Source organism: Salvelinus fontinalis, chromosome 4, assembly GCF_029448725.1.
Source record: "Salvelinus fontinalis isolate EN_2023a chromosome 4, ASM2944872v1, whole genome shotgun sequence".
Taxonomy (NCBI): Eukaryota; Metazoa; Chordata; class Actinopteri; order Salmoniformes; family Salmonidae; genus Salvelinus; species Salvelinus fontinalis.
This window is the reverse complement of record NC_074668.1, coordinates 60,567,540-60,593,973: the sequence shown is the minus strand read 5'-3', so window position 1 is coordinate 60,593,973 and position 26,434 is coordinate 60,567,540. Positions and strand designations below refer to the sequence as shown.

The following is a 26,434-nucleotide window of genomic DNA, read 5'->3' as shown; positions in this document are numbered from 1 at the left end:
CCAGTAAACAGGCCCAAGGAAGAGACAAATGCCATGCTCACCGTTAGCAAGCCACGGTTGGAGTTTAGCTGAGGGATAGGGCTAATTAACACTGAACATCGTGGAAAAGGAGCGATGCATTGCGTCTCCTTTCGACCACCGTTCTACTATCTCAAATGTTACTTTGGGTCTGTATACAGGGGACAGATTCACCCAACTCCCTCAATCTCCCAACCTAAGCTCACTTCACCAGCCCCCTTTTTTCTCTTTGGGAAGATGCAGCTTCAATTCTACGGAATGTCTTTTTGAGACTTGCACCCCTGCTTCTGCAACAGCTCCATTCAACCTGCTGGCTAGCTGGCTGGCCACTCCACCCCCATTCCATGCCCTTCACAAAGCCCTGCTGCCTCAGTCACCCTGGTTCTGGAGAGCCACACACTGCTAGCCAATAAGTTAGCACCTCGGTCACAGAACATTTGAAAGGAACCCCAGTATTCCGCCTTGTGTGGTTCTCCAGGACCATGGTCCAGGAGTGTTGGGTGTGTTGTAATGTTACACCTCAGTAGCAGTAACTGGCAATGGATCAAACTTTGCATACATATAATTATGTCACAGTGTTCCATATTGCCAAGCTGAAATGTGACTACTCTCAGACATTACAAAACATCCTCAATTGTTAAAATAACAGATTTTTTTGAATGCCTAATTTTGTTTTATGTTATGGTTTATCTAATGCTCATCCTCCATACCTGCCTACTCAACCAGCTCTCTGACACTCTCTCTGTCTTTCTCTCCTTGCTTGCAATGCATCTTGGGTAGAATTGTGGAGCAGGCACCATGAAAAGGATAAGCAAAAAGCTATGGAAAAACAACAGAGTAAGATATTTTTCACACACAAAAAAGACTGGGGTATTGCATAACTGCCAGCTCTTAACATTTCCACGCCCTTCTCTCCACCTTTCCCCAACCTACTTATGTTTATTAGTCACAAATGATTTAAATAGTTAATATAAGTGATCATGTTGACATGGATAATGATTCTAGGACTAGGTCTATAATCTTGATTTGAGGTGTGTTCGTAACGGTTTGTACATTTTGGGGTATCAGTGGAATAACGGAGTTACGCCTGCATATCTCAAATCAGGAGTCATAACTTAGTGAGTCTCTTACTCTCCGTAGAGATACTCTGTCATATGTTTGCCAACAACTCGTTCCATTCTTATTCCCTGAGTTGTGAAATAGTCATTGGAAACGTAGTCTGTCTGACACATACCCAATCGTTCCCTGTTTTTCCTGGGCTCTTGAGGTTCTGTCAAGGTTAAGACAGTTGTGGCATTTCATTTAGCAAATGTCCTTTTCTGGAAAATCACTTCACGGCCAGAAGGTAAATTGTACTTTTTTTCTCCAAATCAGATAGCTGAGCCATGAATGAATACATAATAGTTTGTTAGAGTACAAACACTGCTTGCAGGTTTCTTGGCTGCATGACCAAATGTATCACAGAAGTCATGGTTACATTTGCATTGAACTATTATAATTGACTGTACTTTCTTCCAATGTAAAGGTTTGATATCCTGGACTCTTCAAAATGTACAGATTGCAGGCCAGCGTTTGTTTCGTTGTAGTAAAATGTTCCTAGAGGTGCATTATGTGAGTCATAACCAGGTGTTTCTGCAACAACTGACTGATATATTAACAAAAGTGCTGTTGTTCAATGCTTGTCTAAAAGCAAACTTGTGCAGAAAATGGTCCCCTATTGTGAATGTCCCTCAGTTTGTCTGCATGTCTAACTGCCTGAGTCTGTATGTCAACTTTGACCTCTTTTTATATTGGTATCTGCCTTTGTCAATTACAGTTTGATCTACATCCATCAATATTCCTACTGATTTTGCACTCTCCACTTGCCTCTAAAAAGTCACATGCTTGGTCCTTTGAAAGCTGACTACTGGATCATGTTCATTAGGGCACACGTACCAAGGTTTTGCAACCGAAAACAAATGAGATAGTATCTCTCTGTTTTGGGCTATTTACTTCTGTTTTGGCCTACTGAACATGAGCTATTGTTATTTATTTTATTTATTATTATTTTTATGCTTCCTGAATTTAAAAAAAACAACATAGCTGTTGTTACTTTTGTTAATTGAATTCCTCAACAAAAAAGAAAGACAAGATCCTCCGGCTGAATGGAAGTGTCCCTATTTTAGGGCCAGTTTTTCCGGTCAATCCCAAAGTTATGGTGTTCGAGGTCAGACACCAATAGTGTTTGCAGGCAGAGAGTACCTTGAGAATCGTGTGAAAAGTGTCGTCAGTCAGATCGGAAGACGAACGCTAAATCCACATTCAGTGCGACGTGTGCGAGCCTTTCAATAGCAGTTAGGTCACCATCCCCCCCACCTCTCTGCCAGTTGCCAATCATGTGACACTCAGTAAGGGGGCAGTGTGGAAGTGCCCATGGCACCCGTGCTGACAACAACATGTATCCTGCAGGAGCGGAGGGGGCTAAGAAACAGCACCCTGAGCTGACCGACACGGAGGAGAAGAAGTCCCAGATCAGTGCTGACAGTGGCCTCAGCATCACCTCCGGATCCCAGGTCTGTTATTTTCCAAAGCCAGCTCTTGTAACTAAACGAAGCACGTGGAATCTGACATTTTTCACGTCGGTTATCTCCCAACTCTGGCGCTTGAGGGCCACAATGTCTGCTGATTCTCATTCTTGCCTTTTAATCTTAGTCTGATATAGACCTGGGCAACCAGGGTTGTAGAGAGTGTTTGGATTTTGATGGCATGGACTTGTGAATTAGTATTAGGAGATGACAAAAAACAGGAGTCACTACGGCCCTTGAGAAGAAGTTCATTTCCACTGTTTCTTTATGCGTCTGTCTGCTCACCTCTCTTTTTCTCGGTCTTGCTTTGCAGAAGAGTGACACAGATTCTGTGACCAGCACTGAACCACCAGTCCTTACCAGAAGCACCAGCCAGGACTCAGAGGCCAGCACAGTGGTAGGGCATGGCCAACACAGAGAAGCAATCTCACCCCAATCCTAAACCCCTCTCAACCTTACCTCTGTGTGACTCATCCCAAGGACCGCTTACTCCCAAAGTGTGATTTCTATCCTTAGTCTAGTCTTACAAGGTTTACACTCAAGCTCAAGCCATACATCCCCAGTAACACTTATCCCAAACAGGTTGCTTCCCAATCTTACCAAATTCCAAGCTTGAATAATTTCTAGTCTTTGTTAACTTTGGTCCTACTCATCTCTTGTCTTGCTTTGTCTCAGCCTGGCACAATGGCTCTTACCAAAACTGTACGTGTCATACTAATCTACCTCATCCCCAGTGTTTCTTAGCCTTAGTGTAACTCAGTGATCCTCAAAAAAAAACTGTAGTACTGCAGCTCTCCAAGAGCAGGGTTGAGGAGTACTGATCTAACTCTTGTCTCTTTTGGCCTTAGTCGAACACATCCTGTGTGTCTTTTAGCCTTAGCCTTACTCAGTGTGACTTCTCTGTGTATCTGTATGCCTGATATTCACTAGTCTCCTAACACTTTGACCCCTGACACTTCCAGATAAGTAACAGCTCAGGGGAGACGCTGGGAGCTGACAGTGACTTGAGTAGCACCGCTGGGGAGGGCTTGGGTGGCAGGCAAGCCCCCCACCTCAACCTCTCCAGGGGAACACTGTCCGACAGCGAGATTGAGACCAACCCGGCCACCAGCTCAGTGTTTGTGAGTGGAAAATACTTCCTGGCTGATCACACTGCTTGATTCACCAGTTAATATTAGTGCAATTGTTCTGTTTTTGGGGTGTTTTCTAGATGTGCGAATGCATTCCCTGTGGGACATGAAGTCTACCTCTGGATGTCAATCTTGTAAATGCAGGATTGAGGGGTGATTCCAATTTTTGAATATCTTTGGCAAGATGAAATTACCCCATGATTTATGTTTTGTGGTGTTTGCCCAGGGTAAGACCCAAAAGATGAAGCCTGGTGTGAAGGAGGCGAAGGCAAAACTTGTGCCTGTCCTGGCTAAGGGGCCTCCCGCCCAGCCCTTGGAGGACATCAGCATGAGGATTTACCTGTGTGATGGCCTGCTGGGTATGTTCCAAGATGGATGATGTTTTAGAAAGGCTATGGTTTAATATCTACTCGTGTCTTCTTTAGTCTCCCTCTGTTCAACTTTGTGGTAAAAAGTTACAGTAAATATGTAGACTCAGCAAGATGTTGCATGTACAAAGTAAACAAAATATTAGGTACATTTCCACATCTAAGAGCGTTGAAGCGCGAGGCTAAACGTGTCTGCTGTCTTGCATCGTGCTCATCTCATATCTGCGGTGCTGCTCGTTGTAACGTCATCTCGCGAAGTCTACCTTTTTAAAGTGAATCCTTCCTAGAAGGCAAAACACAGATATACAGTACCAGTCAAAAGTTTGGACACACCTACTCAAAATACTCTTGGCATTCTCAACCTACTTTTCAATTAATGCATTTCAATTAACAGACGTGTCTTGTTAAATATAACACTTTTTTCGTTGCTACGTGACTCCATATGTGTTATTTTATAGTGTTGATGTCTTCACTATTATTCTACAATGTAGAAAATAGTAAAAATAAAGAAGAATTACTTGTTACTTTTACTTCTTATCAGTATTTTTAAGCATTTCACTGCCTGTTATCTTCGGCGCATGTGACTAATACAATTTGATTTGAATGAGTAGGTGTGTCCAAACTTTTGACTGGTACTGTGTGTGTGTGTGTGTGTATACACTACCGTTCAAAGGTTAGGGGTCACTTAGAAATATTCCTGTTTTTGAAAGAAAAGCACATTTTGTCGATTTAAAATGACATAAAATTGATAAAAAATACAGTGTCGACATTGTTAATGTTATAAATTACTTTTGTAGCTGGAAACGGCAGAGTTTTAGGGAATATCTACATAGGCGTACAGAGGCCCATTATCAGCAACCATCACTCCTGTGTACCAATGGTACACAATTATTTTTATTGGCCAATCTGAGATATGGCTTTTTCTTTGCAACTCTGCCTAGAAGGCCAGCATCCCGGAGTCCCCTCTTCACTGTTGAGACTGGTGTTTTGCGTTTAAAATGATCAACTTGGATTAGCTAACAACGTGCCATTGGCACACAGGAGTGATGGTTGCTGATAATGGGCCTCTGTACGCATATGTAGATATTCCATAAATCTGCCGTTTCCAGCTACATATATACATGATTCGTCAAACTCTATCAGAGTTTGTCTCACTCTGTCTCACTATTTGACTAACACTGCATGAACTGTACTATAAAGCGTGAAGGTAGGTCTGAAGTGAATGAGGCTGGGTCAATTTTTTTGTCCTTTCACCCCTCTCTCTCTGCTTTTGGCTTGCCATTAACCCACTCAGCTTTGAGCTTAACCCTCTTTGCTCTGCTGCTCCTCTTCCTCCCTGCTGCGTGTCCCGGGAACACCTTGCAGGGCGCGACAAGAGCTCCATGTGGGACCAGCTGGAGGATGCTGCCATGGAAACCTTCTCTCTGAGTAGGGCTGACCTCTTTCATCTTTGGACCTTCTATGTTTATGCTTGGATGCAATGCCCACCTGGGCTCTGGTGCTCACTTGTGTATTGTCTGGTGCTTTGATGTGGTGCTTTGATCTTTACCGCCACTGGATTTCCCATCACACTGAGGGGTTTGTATTGTAAACAATGTAGCAAGGCTCCTATGAATAAGTAAACAAGAGAATATGTCTCTTGGTTGACAAACACATTTTCAACAATCACACGGTCAGGTGTGTGTGTGTTCGTGTGCGTGTGTGCAGTTATGTAAGGTTCTGTGGGATCATGTGTCTGTTAATGCATGTCTACTGGCGAGTGTGGGGTGACATGTAGTTGTCAGTGTGAAGGGGATTTTGACCTCGTGATGATTTTGTACAGTAACACTAGTTTTGTGTTTTTGTGTGCCCTTGTGATTGTGGTCATGATGTGTTTGTGTGTGTCCTTTTGGACACAGATAAGCAGTGTGTGTTATATTTGTGTAGGTAAGGAGCGCTCTACACTGTGGGACCAGGTCCAGTTCTGGGAGGATGCTTACTTGGATGCTGTCATGTTGGAGAGGGAGGGGATGGGCATGGACCAGGGACCTCAAGAGATGATTGACAGGTACAAGTTGCCTATTAGAGTGGATCTGTATTTTTTAAATGTCAGCCATCCTTGTATAGCTGCGTTTCTTGTTTAGAGGCTGATGGTTACCACTGTTTACACAGATACCTGTCACTCGGGGACCACGACCGTAAGCGCCTGGAGGACGATGAGGACAGGCTGCTAGCTACTCTACTGCATAATATGATCGCCTACATGCTAATGGTTAAGGTGGGCCTATCATACACAATGTTTGACTACGTAACCCCCGTATGTCAACTGCAGCAACTAGAAATGTTAAGATAGGTAGGCGTCGTATATTTTCCAATGTGTCTTGCGAGATTTGTTTGTCTGTCCGTTTCTGTCTGTCCAGGTGAGCAAGAATGACATCAGGAAGAAGGTGAGGCGTCTGATGGGGAAGTCCCACATCGGCCTCAGCCACAGCCAGGAGATCAACGAGTGTCTGGACAAACTGGCTAATTTGGTAAGAAGGCACCAAGGTTTCTCTCTCTCCAATAAAACAGGAGCCACTAAGGCGGTCAACTGTTCTACCAAGTGGCATATAGATTCAAAGTTTTATATGGTCCTTCAAGCCAGATCATTTTATGCAACACATGTTTTTAGTGTGTGTGAGAATATCAGTGTTGCTGAGACAGTATCTCTGTTTTACCCGCTAGAGTCTAAGCCCTGTCTAAGCCGGGGATGAAACATTTGATTTGGCATTACTTCTATTAGCCCATAGAAAAGCATTGAATAACAGATTAATTACATGGAACAACAATCCCCTAGAAAAATCTAAAGGAAGTTCTGTCTTATATCTGAGAGATATAAGAAAGATCAGGAAATGTGTATTATAATTTTCCATGTATTTAACCCCTTATTTTAGTCACTAAACAGTCTCCATATATACTTCCATGATTTTTTAAAAACTGATTATGTGGACCTTCAGATGAGGCTTGTGGGCTTCCTAGAGCAAAACAACCGACATGTACAGTACCAGTCAACTTTGGACACACCAACTCATTCAAGGGTTTTCTTTATTTGTACTATTTTCTACATTGTAGAATAGTAGTGAAGACATCAGAACTATGAAATAACACATATGGAATCATGTAGTAACCAAAAACTTGTCAAAAAAATCTAAATATATTTTATATTTGAGATTCTTCAAAGTAGCCACCCTTTGCCTTGATGACAGCTTTGCACACTTGGCATTCTCTTCTCTTTTTCAAAAATAAAGAAAAACCCTGTAATGAGTAGGTTTGTCCAAACTTTTGACTGGTAGGTGTGTCCAAACTTTTGACGTGTTCGTGAGAGACTCACCTTTCCACAGAGGGGTTATATCACTGTGTAGCCCAAACTATTTGAAGCCTACAGACAGAAATTGGCAGATGGGGCTGTCACAACTTCGTAGAGCAAAACGGAGAACACCATCGGGTTTGTGAGAGTCATCTTTCCGCAGAGGGGTCATAATAGTTTTATAGGCCAAACTGTTCAGACGCTACAAACGTTTTTGTGAGAAGACCGATTTTTCTGAGTATCTCGTGGTCTGACAAACACCGTTCTTCTAATTCTGCCACCTTTCACCACAGATGTGGTAGGGCGATCTCAGCGGATGCGGTGGATTGAGAGGCAGCCCATGCAACAACAAAAAACATATCTCTAGCTTAAACAGATGTATTTTGACACAGATGTATTTATGTTAATTATATTTCCATGGGGCCCTGCAAAAATTGTAGGAGGAGGGTTAACGTCTTGTTCACTCACATTTCAGAATGGCCGCGAGCTGTCCATCCGACCTAGTGGAAGCCGTCACATCAAGAAGCAGACCTTCGTGGTGCATGCTGGGACAGACACCACGGGGGACATCTTCTTCATGGAGGTATGAGAAAGACACTTTCAGAATTCACTTTCCCGGACCTTCCTTATACATGGTCCTTGTTCATGTTTTTTTTATTGTGCCTAAGAGATGCATGAAAGCCAGACAAGTGTATCTGAAAAGATCAAATTTACCAATCATCGTCAAGAACTGTCAAAATGCTGCAATTTGTTGTTTCAGTAGATCAAGCGTTTAGCTCTACAGTAGATATCAATTAATTGCATTCTTTGCCTCTGTCCATTTCCCCCATTCAGGTGTGTGACGACTGCATAGTCCTGCGCAGCAACATCGGCACAGTGTATGAGCGCTGGTGGTACGAGAAGCTCATTAACATGACCTACTGTCCCAAGACCAAGGTGCTGTGTCTGTGGAGACGCAATGGCCAGGAAACCCAACTCAACAAGTTCTACACCAAGAAGGTGAGCCTCTACCGTCTGCGCTTCGCGTACTGAAATGTGGCTAGCAATTATGAACACAATGATATCCGTGTCAGTGGAACCTCTGATTAAGGTGACTGTAAATGTGGTGACTTTCGTGTCAGACTTTGTATAGACACTTTTTGTATTCCATAGTCCATAATCTGAATTCAAATGTTTTCTTGTCTAGTGTCGTGAATTGTATTACTGCGTGAAGGACAGCATGGAAAGGGCTGCTGCACGTCAGCAGAGCATTAAACCAGGTATGTGTGCACGTTGGCTAGACCCTTTGAGGCAGCACCAATGTATGATTGCGCTGCGTTTGGAAATGTATAGCCCTAGGGCAATGGTATTCAAAGTCTGGGTCGGGACCCCTAGTGGAGTTGCAGAGGAATAGCAGTGGGATTGCCTAAATATATTAAAGAAAATACAAATATAAAAACAATTTTATACAGATTATTGTATGGGAAAATATACAAACGTTTATGAGAAAGATCATTTTAAAAATGAATGTTACTGAGGAAATGTATTAATTGGGTTCTTTTCATTTTGATAAGAGAGATGAAAAGTAATGAATTGAAGGTAATTTGTTCATGTAAAAATGGACATTTTCCAATTTTTAAGGTTGGGTCATTGCATTTGTAAAAACAAAATGGTGTCCACAGAAATGCTGGCAAACAAAATGGGGTCCCCAATGAAAAGGTTTGTATACCACTGCCCTACGGGCTAATAGCAGTTAGCAATAGTTCATAGTCTATGGAAAAGTATAACTTTAGGCTGTAGGAATAACTCTGAGTAAAGGTGACCTCTAGATTACTGCTTTATCATCCAAGAAATTCTATAACCTTTTGAGTCAATCAGCTCAGTTGGCCAAGTAAAGACTTTAATATCTGTCATCACTAACACTTTTCGAAAGAGATGTACAGCGGAATGGATAGGGGAGGGATCCTTTTATTTAAGCGATCTGCCCCTCTCCATAGGTCCAGAGCTGGGTGGAGAGTTCCCTGTGCAGGACATGAAGACGGGCGAGGGAGGACTGCTGCAAGTCACCCTGGAAGGCATCAACCTCAAATTCATGCACAGCCAGGTAGGAGGCCTGTATTACCACATACACACATATACAATATATACACACACACACACACATACACACACGCAAAACCACTTAACCTCTTTCCACCCACCTCAATTCTTCTCTTTTTCTATTTTCTTTCTCTCTCACACACACAACTGTGGCTCACTTCCTCTAAGGTCCCTTTAAAAAAAGAGAGAGAATAGAAGGCATTTAGGGTTTTTTATGTTTGACATTGATGAATATTTTATAGCCTACTGAATTGAGTGCAAAAGCAGAGCACATTTTGAAGGTACTTCAGTCACCGTTTTGATCATGACCTTAGAGGAAGAATACATTTTTGTGCTTTGTCTTTCTATGATTTAAAAGATGTTATGTTTTATTTGTGCAGTCACTAAGATGTGTGTTTCAAGAAGAAAACACATATCCACTTAAACATTTCTGTTAAAGGCCTCCCGAGTGGCGCAGCAGTCGGGGCATTGCATCGCAGTGCTAGAGGTGTCACTACAGATCCTGGTTCAATCCCAGGCTGTGTCGCAGCTGGCTGTAAACGGGAAACCCATGAGACGGCGCACAGCGTCGTCCGGGTTAGGGGAGGGTTTGGCCGGCTGGGATGTCCTTGTCCCATCGTGCTCCCATCGACTCATTGTGGCGTCCGGGGGCATGCACGCTGACTTCAGGTCGCCAGCTGTACGACACATTGGTGCGGCTTGCTTCCGGGTTAAGCGAGCAGTGTGTCAAGAAGCAGTGTGGCTTGGCAGGTCGTGTTTCGGAGGATGCATGGCTATTGACCTTCGCCTCTCTCGAGTCCGTACGTGAGTTGCAGCGATGGGACAAGACTGTAACTACCAATTGGATATTACGAAATTGGGGAGGAAAAAAGGGGTTAAGATATATAATAATTGGACATTTCAAAAATACATAAATATTATGTTAATACTTAGCAATCTTACTTGTGGTGCCCAAACCTTGTCGTCTCTTTGTGTGTGTGTGGGGGAAGGCGAGTGTTCTGTTTGTGTTAGAGAGATTTCAGAGATCAGAGATAAGATGGATGACCTTGTGCAAAGACTTTTCATTAATAATTGGCATTTTATTTTACTGTTCTTTTAAAGTTTTGTCCCCTTAAATTCCCTTGACCTGCATATTAAAGTTAGATGAAAAATACCTCTTCAAGTATTCACATCTTTTGGGGGTGGGGCAATTCCATATCCTTAATCAACTTGAATAAGAATATAATTGACCTCAGTCCTCACCACTGTCACAAGTAGATCTTTTTGGACCCAAAGGAAATGCTTGGATCTGAAATAACAATTATACAATTGCTCCGCCAATGAGTGAGGGTCATAGGAGTGGCACTCATTTAATATAAGCAAAGTGACGAAACACACTGGACATATCACACTGTAGGATTGGGGCAAAAACGCATTGAATCAACACAGGGGAATGCCTACTCATAAGGTAATACTCAATTGTAGTAGAATAGAAAATAATGTTTTTGACCACTACATTCTTTATGAAAGGTCCTATCTTTTTGAACTGCTTTCTTGATTTCTTTAGATCACACAGCGCACCTAATTGAAAGTTATTAAGGCTAGACATTGCAGCGGCCAAATCGAAAGTGTATTTGATTGTGCCTTCTTTTTGATGCAACACTTCAACACAGTGGTCTAATTTGAGCCACCTAACAGGTTAGAACACGGTAGCTATGGTTGAAGAACAGTTACATCATCGTCATCATCATATAGAATTTAACAAGGGTACAAGAGTCATACGTTTGTAAAACCCTTTCCCTACTACAGACACAACTTACCTTTTAAGGAACAACACATAGGTTTGTGCACACCAGTTTGTGCAACCTAATTGTACGATAATGGTCATAGCGCTCATTGAGATGCTGCTTGGCAAATTCAAACCACCTCTTTTTCCACCGTCAGCTCTGCAGGAGCTTAAGCACCAGTAGTAGATGTCATATTCATAGACATCATTCACGCAATAAAACAACAACAAAAAACACTTAACAATCTTGTTGTAAAGAACTTTTTCATATAATAGTTAACGCCAACCCATTACATTTTCCCAGTGCAGGCCCACCCAAGCTTCCGGTGTCAGACATGGGGCACCGTAGGGTTAAATACGTGGGCATGTTACAGAGGGGTGAGGTTGTTATAGGTGGCAGCCTGTTTTGTTGGGGAGGCGATGTGGCTGAGTGCCCTCTTGTACCTGTACTACTGAGCTGTTGGTGCCAGCACTCGTTGCTGGAGGAGGGGGCATGGAGGGCATTGGGGGCGGGAGTGGGTTCCCAGCAGTCAAAACTGGTTGAAATTATGTAATTACATCATGTATTATTATTGGTTTTGGTAAGCTGGTAGTAACTGTCTTTTTCTGGGTTAGGCCCAGGAACAAACCAAAAAAAGACCAGCTGTTACAAGTAAAGACTAGACCAACTTTCAGTAGTTATTTTTCCACCTTTCGTAGTTTAGCACTTTATCATTCCAGTAGAAATTTCTGTGATGGGTATATTATATTGGCATTGATAGCTGTTAATACGTCAAGTCACGTCCATTAGGTGGATTGTTTTTTGGGGGATGGTGCAGCGCCCTCTTTGTGCGCCGTCCAGTGTTTGTGCTCTTCTGTCCGATAATAATTCAAACCGTTTCTCTTCCATGCTCTCTCCCCCTGCAAGGAGCGGAAGGTACACAACCTCTGCTGTGTTTATTTGTTAGCGGTTATGCCATTCTTTGGTTGGGTTATTTTTCCTCAATTGTTTTAGCTGTGTGTGGCAAACTTTATTTTATGTGTCCTCATCTCTGTTTTCATATGGAATTTCCATGTATTCTAAGCATTACATGGGCCACAGTGCATTTGCATTTGTAGGGAATACAGGAATTAATAGCAGTCACCATTCCTTCACTGTTGCTTCACAATAGCTTTGCTGATGCACACTATAGCTAAGGCACTATAGTGCGAACAAATTGCCATATTATAGTTTCATTCAGCAAGTATCCATTAATAGCACTCACTTCATCATAGACCTTCCCACAATTCATTTCTACTCACCTAACCCCAGCCCATGTAAGCATTCAATCATGGAAACTTCTGTTTTGTGCTTTCCTATTTCTTTTTGGTAGCGTTTAAAAGCTTGCATATACCATCCCCTTTTCCCTTTTTAGTATTGACTAGATGAGAATTTAACGTTGTTCATTTTCTATCTGAAATGTTTAATTTCAGCCTGTTGTCATTGAGTTGCTAATGTTCTGTCTTGCTGTTTTTGTTTGTTTTTTGTTTTAGGTTTTCATAGAGCTGAATCACATTAAAAAGTGCAATACTGTGAAGGGAGTCTTTGTCCTGGAGGAATTTGGTAATTACCCCATCTATTGATTCTAGGTCTGTACTCGACACGGCAGTAACTCAGCTTCACGACAAACGCAACGCTGACGCACAGAGATAGCAACTGTAACGACTCAGGGTTCAGTGGATTCACAACAGCTCTTGCATACCTCGGGGCAAATCTAGTCAGTGTTAGAATTTGCTAGTTTCATTTAGCAATTGAGAAGTCCAGCCCTCACAAATAGGAATGTTTGCTAATTTCATATTTATTGCTGATTTATAAAATAAGACAAAACAGCCCTAATTATGAGAGTTCTGTCTTTATTTGCTGTCATTTTATTTTGTCCAGAAGTAATTTTAGTTTTTAACCATGAGGTCTTAGGAGTCAGATCTGTCGTATTATGATGGAAGACTTTATGCACAGCTTGTTTCTGCATCAGACTTTCGTAAGGATCAAATGTTGGAAATTTGAGCTTTAGGGTAGGAAATCATTTTAGGGTTTACTCGACCAAATAAGATGGTATGTGCATGAGAGGGAAATTCATCAAAGCCTAGAGCAAAGGGAAGCAGAGCCCCAGATCGTGTTTTAACGGTTTTAAAAACGCTCATTAAGAATAAAGGACACCTACGTTGATTTATGTTCTCAGCTCTCAGTTGAAGCTGAATTATCTTGAAAAATTGTTTCAATTTAGATTCCTAGGGGGGACTTGATCTGCTTGAACTTCAGGATAGAAGGATGCTAACTTGTTTGAAATGGCCACATCTGGGTTGCGTTGAGTAGGCACAACAACAAAAAATATTAAGAAAAGGAAATGCTTTCTTAGGAATGTTCAGGTAGTATCTCAGCCATTTTCAAAACAGTTTCGCTCAATGGTGCCTACTAAATGCGATTAGTGATTCCTTTCCTGAGACCAGGGCTACTATTTAGATATTTAGAGCATTTCCTTCTTGATGTGTACAGTAGATGATTCGTCATGGCTTATTATACTGCCATATTTGAAACTGATAACCAGTGACCAATGAGATTGTTAGGAGAGCCCTAGATCTGTGAGGTGATAGCCCCCATCTATGTCAGCGCTGGACTGGGTTACTGCCGTGTCTCTGTGCTGCTTTTGTAATACGCTACCCTCATCCTTGCCGCTATGAAAACCTTCATTCTCCAGCAGGTAAAGTGCTGTCAAATCTCTCTTCTCCTTTCCTCACTTAAGAGCATTCCTCCTCTCCGTTCCCACCTTCTCTCATGCCCCTCATTCTTTATGCAGAATCCCCCTTGTTCCTTTCTTGTACCCTTGCCTGAGTTTCTGCCTGTCCTTCTGACAGTTTATGAAACTGAAGCTTTCTGCTCCTCTCCATCACTTGAATAAAGCAAACCCCTCTAGCGTTGTTTTTCCCTCAATGTTTTGAGACGAAGAAACCTAGCGACTTGACAATGTGGAGAGCAGAGGGTTTTGAACTGCCCCCTTCCCCTCCCCCCATTTTTCCGACCTCTACATCTGTCCCTTCTTTCGTAGGTTCACAGTTACTAATGAAAAGTCTGTCCTCCGACACTGGCTTTGAACTTGGTCTAGGGAGTTGGGCCTCATTAAAAGGACACTTTGGGATTTTAGCAATCTACTTCCCCAGAGTTAGATGAACTCGTGGATACCATTTTTATGTCTCTGTGTCCAGTATAAAGGAAGTTAGAGGTAGTTTCGTGAGCCCAAAAACTTTGTCATTACACTAACGCTAGTTAGCAATTGTGCTAGTTAGCAACTTCCTTCAAACTGCACGCAGAGACATAAATATAGTATCCATGAGTTAATCTGACAATGGGGAAGTAGATGAAGGGCCTCAATGCCAAAATCCCAAAGTATCCCTTTAACAGTTTATGTATTTGTGACGTCTTTAAGTGTTCAGTTTCTTGCTTTGTTTTTCCCCTATAATGTCCTGCTTAGTTTCCTTCCCATTCTCCACATTGTTTTACATTGTTATTGTTGTTGCTGTACACATTTGTTCGCACTGTGACTCATGCACATTCTCAGATTTTTTGTATTTTCAAGCCATTCGTGTGAGTTCTTTCCTTTTCCGTGGGCCATGTATGTCCTTCTTTACACAATCATTTTGATGCCTATATTCAAATGGTTTGCTGCTACAAACAGTTGAATCTATTCACCAAAACAAATCTACGAACAGTAAGTAATGGGGGCAGGAAAAACCCTTTTTAGGAAACAACCAAACTATATATTTTTTATCAGCTGAGAAACTGAGCCAACTCATACAGGTATACTGTTTGACATGTACCACAAGGATTAAGCTGGCGGCAAGCTAGAAGCGAGGTTGAAGTTTGGGTGGTTCTCGCAAACGAAGCAAAATAAACAAACTAGCCAGCTTTTTGTCAGAGCTGTTTGCCACTCGCTGTGGACTGAGCAGATGAAATTCTCTAACTTTGTGAACTCATCTCTGGGGAACTATGCAGACCGTCATCAAGATGGTAGTCCGGTATGCAGACTTGGTGGGAACATAACCAAACTGTCCCTAAGTTTTATTCACACACACAAGCAGTTTTACATATTTAGCTTGAAAGATGATAGCTAGCTACGTAACTTAGCTGTGGTTGTTTGCCAGTCAGCATAGCTTGTAGAGTACTATGTGCGTTATGCCCTGGGATAGTGCGACCCTAGCCCCTGTGTCTTCGGTCAAAAAGACATGCAAGCCGTTGATTCACTGTGAACACTTCAATTCCACAGTAACCAGAATAATGGTGAATATATAGTAGTAACGATGTGTGTGGTTTCTATTTGAGAAAATGAATAATAATACAATATTAGTAATGTATATGAATTCACTAGATAAGACATTGACATAAGTATAGAATAGGTAATATGCATAAACATACAGAAAATAATATGCATAACTAGTAGAAAGGAATGTATACATAAACATAATGTCAATAATACCTAAGAAATAGGCATACATAATACGTGGCTGTGATATATACATAATAGGTGATACACGTAAACAATATGCATATATTGATTGCAATAATAAACTGTGCCACTAGGCTGCAGACGAGCCCTGTAATAGCTCTAATTGCAAAGGCTGACTGACATCCGGGAAGATTCCGGAAAGGGCGGCGCTAGAGAACGACAACTCTTAACGGCTGCGTTTCAAACTCAAAGTAGACAGCCCTAGGCCCTAAACCCTCAGGCCTTGAATGACGTTTTACATTGTCACATCCGAGTGTTCTTTAAATGTCCCTTGCCCAAGCAAGGGAGAGTTATGATCGGAGATTCAATGTCCTTGGTGGAAATCTTGAAGTTGAGCCTAAAAACAACCAACCTTAAGCTATTAGTGTTTATTACATTTTTATTTAATCAGGGTCTGTAGTCACGCCTCTAGGACTGCGAAGCAGTGCCTTAGACCGCTGCGCCACTCGAGAGCACAATGTACCTAGTAAGCTAACGTAGCTAGCTAGCACTCCTGTCAGGTAGCTAGCTACAGTTACCACAAGCTGGCTAGCTAGTTTTATAGTTTGGTAACTTACTCTAATACATATCTGAATTCCCAAAAATATGTTTATGAATCTAGCTACGTTTTATAGGCTCCTCACTATGAGACTACGCCAATTTTCCAATGCTAAAATCAATGTCGTTTATATATTTTTTAGCAAGCTAAGTTCATAATGGTCTCTGACATGCCTAAAATGCAGCCTTGTTGATGTAAATGTAAAACTTTGTGGCCACCAGAGTTTGACATGTGACTACAGATTGAATTGTGGGTGATATCCTGATACCCTGCAAGTGACCAAAGTTCTTCACTCGCTCCGATGGCAATCAAACTGCATCCAGTTTCACTGGGGATTCCCAGAGGGAAAATTGCTAGACCAAGGGCTGAGTGGGTAAAAATAACGTGTTTGGACTGAAGCCTAGTGGGTGCCGTATTTCCCCATAGAGAAATTTCAGGCATAAATGGCCTACAGTTACATACAACACTGTAGAATAGGAATTTACAGGTACAAATAACATGCAGGGTGTAAGCATACACAGTAACAAAAGGGATAGAAGTAAGATAATGTGGAATATACACCTGTACAAGATACTGTTCTGACCACGGCTTAGACCAGTTAGAGGAACCGTGATGGAAGCACATAATATACAGCTAAACAAGGAACGTGAACTATATGTTGTAACCCAATCCATTACAAATATTAATTTGTAATGGACAATGTATAAAAATGAGTAGCAAGGCTACATTAACTGGGAACTAGCATAGGCTAACCTGGATATGTTAGCAAGGCAAGATACAATGATGTAGTGGAATGTTACAGTTATAACTTGGTTTATCTGTGGCGATTATACAACAGGCATAGCAAAGATTTTGTAATCAGATTACAGGCATAGCGGAAAAAAAATCTTTAAACAAATTTACACCACTTTGAGAAAACAATCACATTCAATTCAGCATTGGAAAAAAGACACGTTTAAGTTTGTTTCACCTGAGTGAGTCTGACCACAAGTCAGAGACCACTATGATGATGCACCAAATGCGTTTGGATACTTTTTGCCTTCTACTCTGTAGCGGTGCGTGGGTAAAATCACTGGGGAAGCCAAGCCATGAAAAAAAGCAATATTACAACAAATGTGTTGTGATAATTGCATTGTTTGCTCTGTAACCTGTTAGTTCATATGCCTTGCGACCGTAATATAAGGCCGAGATAATAAAAAGACAGTGGCCGAATAAATTCAACCAGGGGTGCAACTTTCACTGGGGATGGGGGGACATCACATTCTGAAATAGCATTTTTGTCCCACCCACTTTTATCATTGAAATGTGAAACATGCCTCTGAGCGGTCGGGTAGGCTGTTTGGAGTATTTATCCGAATGGATTAAGAAAGTGTCCCCCTCACTTCTAAAACCAAAGTTGCGCCCCTGAATTCAACCACCTTTGTTTCATCACAAAACCGGAGAGTTACCTCTGTCCGTTGAAGTCCACAAAGCAAATTGCATGTAACAAACAGTTACATGACCTACAGCATGGTCAAGCAAGTTAATGTTTACGACATTTTCGGACTACTAAACGACTGTTGATTTAGAACAAAGAAGCGTTACCGCAAGTCGCAAAGAAAACAGGAGCTGCCTCCACTATTCCAGCACCATTTCAACATCATCAAATCATCTATGCTTAGTCTAATACAGTGACAACTAAAAGATACCAAAAACAATTTAGTCCAATCAACGTAAGCTAAATATGATGTGGCTGTCCATGGTTCTGATTTGTGTGTGTGAATGCAGAAAAACATGTTCACTCACCCTACTACAAGCATTTCACTACACCCGCAATAACATCTGCTAAATATGTGTATGTGACCAATAAAATTTGAAACGCCAATGCCATCCTCTCATGTTGACGAAACAGTCTGACTGTCATACAATATACGCTTTTATTTTTTGTTATGCTAGGCTACCTGGCTAAAATGCTTGCTCGCTAGCCTAACTTCCTTTCGTGGGAAACGTGAGCTAGTTAACATTAGCCTTCTCCGTATAGCTACGTAGCTATTGAACTATCATCCTCTCAGTCCAGGGGAACAATGTATGAATTTATGGTTGGATCAGAATTGCCTTTTATAATTATTGCCTAGTACGGAGAATTAAATAAAACAATAAGTCCAAATCCCTATCTCCATCCGTGCCAAGGAAAGGGCTAATTTTAGCTAGCTAGCCACTGGAGGACAACAACACGAGATGCAACAATTCAAATCAAATCATCACATTTTATTTGTCACATGCGCCAAATACAACAGGTGTAGACCTTACAGTGAAATGCTTATTTATACAAGCCTTTAAACAAAAATGCAGTTAAGAAAAAGTGTTGAAGTATTTACTAAAATAAACTGAATTAAAAAAAATAACACATAATTAACGAGCAATAATAAAATAACAGTGAGGCTATATACAGGGGGTACCGGTACAGAGTCGATGTGCGGGGGCACCAGTTAGTTGAGGTATGTAGGTAGAGGTAAAGTGACTATGCGTGGATAATAAACAGAGAGTAGCAGCGGTGTAAAAATGGGGGGTGGGGACAATGCAAATAGTCCGGGTAGCCATTTGATTAGCTGTTCAGGAGTCTTATGGCTTGGGGCAGAAGCTGTAAAGAAGCCTTTTGGACCTAGACTTGGCTCTCCGGTGTCTTAGGCAATTTTTTGGGCCTTCCTCTGATACCGCCTAGTATAGAGGTCCTGGATGGCAGGAAAGTTGGCGCCAGTGATGTACTGGGCCGTATGCACTACCCTCTAGTGCCTTGCGGTTGGAGGCCGAGCAGTTGCCATACAAGGCGGTGACGCAACCAGTCAGAATGCTCTCGATGGTGCAGCTGTAGAACTTTTTTTTTTCTGAGGACCCACACCAAATATTTTCAGTCTCCTGAGGGGGAATAGGCGTTGTCGTGCCCCCTTCACAACTGTCTTGGTGTGTTTGGACCATGATAGTTTGTTGGTGATGTGTACACCAAGGAACTTGAAGCTCTCAACCTGCTCTACTACAGCCCTGTTGATGAGAATGGGGGAGTTTTCTGTCCTCCTTTTTCTGTTGTCCACAATCATCTCCTTTGTCTTGATCATGTTGAGGGGTAGGTTGTTATTCTGGCACCACACTGCCAGGTCTCTGACCTCCTCCCTATAGGCTGTCTCATCGTTGTCGGTGATCAGGCCTACTGTTGTGTCGTCGGCAAACTTAATGACGGTATTTGAGTCGTGCTTGGCCGTGCAGTCATGGGTGAACAGGTAGTACAGGAGGGGACTGAGCACGCACCCCTGGGGGGCCCCCGTGTTGAGGATCAGCGTGAAGGATGTGGTGTTACCTACCCTTACGACCTGGGGGTGATCTGTCAGGAAGTCCAGGATCCAGTTGCAGAGAGAGGTGTTTAGTCCCAGGGTCCTTAGCTTAGTGATGAGCTTTGAGTGCACTATAGTGTTGAACGCGGAGCTGTAGTCAATGAATAGCATTCTCACGCAGGTGTTCCTTTTGTCCAGGTGGGAAATGTCAGTGTGGAGTACAATAGAGATTGCTTCATCTGTGGATCTGTTGGGGCGGTATGCAAATAGGAGTGGGTCTAGGGTTTCTGGGATAATGGTGTTGATGTGAGCCTTTCAAAGCACTACATGGCTACAGATGTGAGTGCTACGGGTCAGTAGTCATTTAGGCAGGTTACCTTGGTGTTCTTGGGCACAGGGACTATGGTGGTCTGCTTGAAACATGTCAGTGATGACAGTTGCCAGTTGGTCAGCGCATGCTCGGAGTACACGTCCTGGTAGTCCGTCTGGCCCTGTGGCCTTGTGAATGTTGACCTGTTTAAAGTTCCTACTCACATCGTCTAGGGAGAGTGTGATCACACAGTTGTCCGGAACAGCTGAAGCTCTCATGCATGCTTCAGTGTTGCTTGTCTCGTAGCGAGCATAGAAGTTCTTTAGCTCATCTGGTAGGCTCGTGTCACTGGGCACCTCACGGCTGTGCTCCCCTTTGTAGTCCGTAATAGTTTGCAAACCCTGCAAACTATTGAGCGTCGGAGCCGGTGTAGTACGATTCAATCTTAGTCCTCTATTGATGCTTTGTCTGTTTGATGTTTCGTCGGAGGGCATAGCGGGTTTTCCTATAAGCGTCCGGGTTAGAGTCCCTCTCCTTGAAAGCGGCAGCTCTACCCTTTACCTCAGTGCGGATGTTGCCTGTAATCCATGGCTTCTGGTTGCGGTATGTATGTGCAGTCACTGTGGGGACGATGTCATCGATGCACTTATTGATGAAGCTAGGGACTGATGTGGTGTACTCCTCAATGCCATCGGAAGAATCCCAGAACATATTTCAGTCTGTGCTAGCAAAACAGTCCTGTAGCTTAGCATCTGCGTCATCTGACCACTTCCTTATTGAGCGAGTCAGTGGTAATTCCTGCTTTACGTTTTGCTTATACGCAGGGATCAGGAGGATAGAGTTATGGTCAGATTTGCCAAATGGAGGGCGAGAGAGAGCTTTGTACACGTCTCTGTGAATGGAGTAAAAGTGGGCTAGAGTTTTTTTTTTTTTTTTTTTTCTCTCTCTCTCTCTCTGATTGCACATTTAATATGCTGGTAGAAATGAGGTAAAACGGATTCAAGTTTCCTTGCATTAAAGTCCCTGGCCACTAGAAGCGCTGCCTCTGGATGATAATTTTCTTGTTTGCTTATGGCCTTAATGCAGCTCTTTGAGTGACGTCTTAGTGCCAGCATCGGTTTGTGGTGGTAAATAGACAGCTACGAAAATATAGATGATAAACTCTTCATAAATAGTGTTGTCTACGGTTTATCATGAGATTCTCTACCTCAGGCAAGCAAAATGTTGAGACTTCCTTAATATTAGATTTTGTGCACCAGCTGTTATTTACAAATAGACACAGACCGCCACCCCTTGTCTTACCGGAGGCAGCTGTTCTATCTTGCCGATGTACCGAAAGCCCCATGAGCTGTATGTTATGTTATCTATGTCGTCGTTCAGTCACGACTGTGAAACATAAGATATTAGTTTTTAATGTCCTGTTGGTAGGATAATCTTGATCTGAGCTCATCCATTTTGTAATTCAATGATTGCACATTGGCTAATAGGACTGATGGTAGAGGGGGATTACTCACTCGCTGTCGGATCCTTACAAGGCACCCCGACCTACGTCCCCGATATCGCTGTCTCTTCATGCAAATTAAGGGGATTTGGGCCTTGTCGGGTGTCTGAAGAAAATCCTTTGCGTCCGACTCGTTAAAGAAAAAATCTTCATCCAGTACGAGGTGAGTAACGCAGTTCTGATATCCAGAAGCTCTTTTCCGTCATAAGAGACGGTGGCTGAAACATTATGTACAAAATAAGTTACAAATAATGCAAAAAACACACAATTGGTTAGGAGCCCGTAAAACGTCATCCATCTCCTCCGGCGCCATCTCTACATCAATTCAAGTTGTTTCTGTCAGTTACGTATTTTTCTTGGTGCAGTGTGATAGGAGTGAAGCCGAATCCAAATTGGCTTCCCATGACACTTTCTTGGTGCGCCAGGAGCCTTCACAGTTGAGCTCACTCAGTTCAGCGTAACGCTGATTGGCTATTATTTTATTTACAAAATTATCAAGGGAGGCCAAATGCTTGCTGGCTTCCCTTGCATTCAATGCTACGGGTGGCAACAATGTCATCATCTTTAAGACCAGACGGCATCAGATAGATGTCCTACACATACAGAGACAGAGGGGTGCTGTGTCGCTCTTCCCTTGGCATCCATGAATACACACCACTGCTTCAAATGCCTCATAAGAGGTAAGTAATCCAAAAATAACTGAAAGTAATCAGATTATGTTACTGAGTTTGGGTAATCCAAAAGTTACGTTACTGATTACAATTTTGGACAGGTAGTAACTGTAACGGATTACATTTACAAAGTTACCTATCCACCAACCCTGTTCGTGACTGAGGTAGAAGGGGATTCTTCACCTAGCTAGCTAACTTACACCTACAGTGGCTTTCTTAGCGCATTATTGAACTTCGCTTCGCAAATACTATCATTTAAGAGGGTTTACGAAGAATGTATTTTATGTCTGCAAGAACCACCCAAAGTTGCACTTCGATTCTACTGTCCCTCCCCCTTAAATATCAAATATATTTGCTAGACCTAACGTTGACAATGCCACACTTTTTCAGATAGTATATGAGAGTATCCAATGTCTTAGACTTCAGGTTTCATCATGCCCAAGTAAAGCGTGTCTGTGTTTTGATTTGGTCCAATCTAGCATATGCCCAATGCAAATCGGGTAGCATCATTTTTGAGATAAGTGTGAACTCTGAACCAGTACTTGCGGACTCTCTTGGCCCACAGCTTCTTTTGCGCACCCTCTCATAGTCTGAAAACATTGGTAACATGCTACACGCCCTGCAATCCCCAGCTCTCACTCTTTCTTAAAGGGAGGTTTCAACCTCTTGAATCATTTGTTTTGTCTCTTGCACCTGCACTTGTAGTTCCTGAAACTAAAGAAGTGGTGATCCACAAGTACAAGACACCCATGGTGAGTTGAACTCTTCCGCTCTCGTAGCTAACGCCATACTCTTGGCATTCAATGGCCACCAGATCTGTTTTAACAGTACTGCATTGCATATATGTCCTGACACAATTTTGAAGAGTAATCCCTTCAATTTCTAAAATGCATGTAATATTTTTTTTCAAATAATATAATCCCCTTTTTGTTCATAACACGATTAGTGTAAGTTCTACAGAGCCATGACACCAAATAATAAAGAGTAAGGAGGCACAAGTAGTATGATTACGCCACAAGTAGCGATGTCAAAGCTACACTTCCCTCATGCTCTCGCTCTCTTTTTTTCTTGCTCTCAAACAGGCACACCAGATCTGTTACTCCGTCCTCTGCCTTTTCTCCTACGTGGCTGCGGTGAAGGGGAAGGAAGCAGAAGGCAAGCCCAAGCTCCTATCTCCAAGACCTCTGCTCAGCTAGTCTACGACTCATCCAATCTACCCCCCCCCCTCCCCACACACACAAAAAAAACTCCTCTGTGCCTCTCACTCTGCAACAAAGTGGAATCTCGGTCCTACTATGACATTGAGTTCTGACAATCCTTGACCTACTTAAGCACACACCTCTACTACTCTTTGTGCATTACCCTGTAAGTAAAATCCCTATTGTGTGTGTGTGTGTGTGTATGTATACATAAACTCAGCAAAAAAAGAAACGTCCTCTCACTGTCAACTGCGTTTATTTTCAGCAAACTTAACGTGTAAATATTTGTATGAACATAACAAGATTCAACAACTGAGACACAAACTGAACAAGTTCCACAGACATGTGACTAACAGAAATTGAATAATGTGTCCCTGCACAAAGGGGGGGTCAAAACATCAGTGCCTGGTGTGGCCACCAGCTGCATTAAGTACAGCAGTGCATCTCCTCCTCATGGACTGTGCCAGATTTGCCAGTTCTTGCTGTGAGATGTTACCCCACACTTCCACCAAGACACCTGCAAGTTCCTGGACATTTCTGGGGGGAATGGCCCTAGCCCTCACCCTCCAATCCAAACAGGTCCCAGACGTGGTCAATGGGATTGAGATCCGGGCTCTTTGCTGGCCATGGCAGAACACTGACATTCCTGTCTTGCAGGAAATCACGCACAGAACGAGCAGTATGGCTGGTGGCATTGTCATGCTGGAGGGTCATGTCAGGATGAGCCTGCAGGAAGGGTGCCACATGAGGGAGGAGGATGTCTTCCCTGTAACGCACAGCGTTGAGATTGCCTGTAATGACGACAGGCTCAGTCCGATGATGCTGTGACACACCACCCCAGACCATGATGGACCCTCCACCTGTAAATAGATCCCGCTCCAGAGTACAGGCCTCGTTGTAACGCTCATTCCTTCGACGATAAACGCAAATCCGACCATCACCCCTGGTGAGACAAAACCGCAACTCGTCAGTAAAGAGCACTTTTTGCCAGTCCTGTCTGGTCCAGCGACGGTGGGTTTGTGCCCATAGGCGACGTTGTTGCCAGTGATGTCTGGTGAGGACCTGCCTTACAACAGGCCTACAAGCCCTCAGTTCAGCCTCTCTCAGCCTATTGCGGACAGTCTGAGCACTGATGGAGGGATTAAGCGTTCCTGGTGTAACTCGGGCAGTTGTTGTTGCCATCCTGTCCCGCAGGTGTGATGTTTGAATGTATCGATCCTGTGCAGGTGTTGTTACACACGGTCTGCCACTGCAGCTGTCCGTCCTGTATCCCTGTAGCGCTGTCTTAGGCGTCTCACAGTACGGACATTGCAATTTATTGCCCTGGTCACAAATGCAGTCCTCATGCCTCCTTGCAGCATGCCTAAGGCACATTCACACAGATGAGCAGGGACCCTGGGCATCTTTCTTTTTGTGTTCTTCAGAGTCAGTAGAAAGGCCTCTTTAGTGTCCTAAGTTTTCATAACTGTGACCTTAATTGCCTACTGTCTGTAAGCTGTTAGTGACTTAATGGCCGTTCCACAGGTGCATGTTCATTCATTGTTTATGGTTCATTGAACAAGCATGGGAAACAGTGTTTAAAGCAGATCTGTGAAGTTATTTGGGATTTTTACGAATTATCTTTGAAAGACAGGGTCCTGAAAAGGGGACGTTTCTTTTTTTGATGAGTTTATATATGTATGAACCCTGGTCTGTGGCATTGTGCGTACACCTTTCCCAACCCTGGTCACGTCCTCTAGACTCCTCCCATACATGCCTTGGCTGTAAGTGTGCTTGTTCTTCAAGGGGAGACTTGGTCTGTCCGTCCCCCATCTCCTCTTTGTGACTGTCCTCTCGTCCTGGTCTGCTGCCAAGGTCCTATTGGTTGCTTTTAATGGGATGGAGACAGCGAGGGGGAGGGATATGTGAGGCACAGCCCTGCAAGTCGATAAGAAAGCAACCAACCTCCCTGTCCACTCCCTATGACTGTGTGATGAATATTCTATGTGCTACGTGGTATTACTGTAAAACTCCAGTCTGTCCAAGTCCAAACCAGTGAAGCGTTTAAAAAGCACTCTAGTACTGACGGGTGTCACTTTGTTAAATACTACTACTGTATGGTGCATCAAACACTGCATGTAAAAGCTTTTTAAAGGTTTAGTTTCCTTTTGATCACAAAATGATATTGTGTGGTCCAAGATGCGTGTATCTCTTTAGCTTGCCCAGTGAGGCTAAACTACTGTAATTCTACTGTCAAATTTCTTGTCTGTGGTCCTCTTTATTGAATTGCATGTTACTATGGAGAGAAAAAATATTTAAAGAGAAGCAGAATGTTGTACATTTAACCATAAGAAAATGTTTTACAATGTGTGGTTTATTCACTAGATGTGCAATACTTTACATAGTTAGCCGGAGCCAGATCATTGTTCTGATAAAACATCTCGGCTATTATGGCTTTCAAAGTGCAAAGAATGTATAAAAGGACTTCCTTGTCTTACATATTTATTGAAGTAAATAAATGATGACCTATTGTTTATAAGTGCAAAATCACTATTTGGAGATTCTAAACCTACTGCTGTGCTATCAAGCCCTGCTGTTATGGTTTTGTCCGTTAAGTCTTCATGTTGTGTCTGTACTGTAGTAAGAGAAATAAATGCATTCTAGCCCCATTTCAGCCCAACTGTAAATCCCACGGTTTGTGTGTACTGTATACATGCAGTGTATTGTTTTGCCAGATCAGCAATATATGAATAATACAGCTATATGATCAGGATATTGTTTTTAATGTTTTAAGTGGCTTTTATTTTTTAGAGAGGAAATGCTTGTGTAAGAAACATAGTTACAAATTCCATGAGGCAATTATTTAAGGCATTTCATTATAGACAATAAAAACACTGGTGTAAATATGAGTGTCTCAAAACAGTTTGAAGACAGGGTATAGTTTCTTAGACTAGTTACATTTGAGAACCTTAAGAAACTGGAGTATTTGAAACCAACCAACCCTATTATTGTGGTAGCTAGCCTGCTGCTGTGGAGAAAGTGATGGAATAATTGAAATGGGTGTGAAAAAAGTATTTATAGAACATGTACAACTTTGGCAATATCAAAATAAAAGTTGTCAAAACTAAAGCCCTCCATTTTGTCTCAAGTCATTATTATGTCACA

The 26,434-nt window shown here is 42.5% G+C and overlaps 1 protein-coding gene across 24 annotated transcripts in view; it reads left to right on the top strand.

The window, feature by feature from the left end:
- LOC129854113 (MAP kinase-activating death domain protein-like) overlaps positions 1-26,398 on the top strand; it is a 76,221-nt gene extending 49,823 nt beyond the window's left edge. For 13 of the 24 annotated variants that reach the window (XM_055920816.1, XM_055920818.1, XM_055920828.1 and 10 more), the window contains 16 exons: positions 799-855; positions 2,467-2,570; positions 2,896-2,979; positions 3,545-3,703; positions 3,939-4,071; positions 5,446-5,508; positions 6,007-6,127; positions 6,232-6,337; positions 6,480-6,590; positions 7,881-7,988; positions 8,240-8,404; positions 8,592-8,664; positions 9,382-9,488; positions 12,762-12,831; positions 22,797-22,843; positions 23,174-26,398. In XM_055920816.1, the coding sequence (XP_055776791.1) occupies positions 799-855; positions 2,467-2,570; positions 2,896-2,979; positions 3,545-3,703; positions 3,939-4,071; positions 5,446-5,508; positions 6,007-6,127; positions 6,232-6,337; positions 6,480-6,590; positions 7,881-7,988; positions 8,240-8,404; positions 8,592-8,664; positions 9,382-9,488; positions 12,762-12,831; positions 22,797-22,843; positions 23,174-23,287 (1,622 nt within the window). In that variant the 3' untranslated portion in view covers positions 23,288-26,398. The remainder of the gene's footprint in view (positions 1-798; positions 856-2,466; positions 2,571-2,895; positions 2,980-3,544; positions 3,704-3,938; positions 4,072-5,445; positions 5,509-6,006; positions 6,128-6,231; positions 6,338-6,479; positions 6,591-7,880; positions 7,989-8,239; positions 8,405-8,591; positions 8,665-9,381; positions 9,489-12,761; positions 12,832-22,796; positions 22,844-23,173) is intronic. The other 11 variants (XM_055920825.1, XM_055920823.1, XM_055920835.1 and 8 more) reach the window with 5 other exon arrangements.
- The last annotated feature ends 36 nt before the right edge of the window (positions 26,399-26,434 follow it).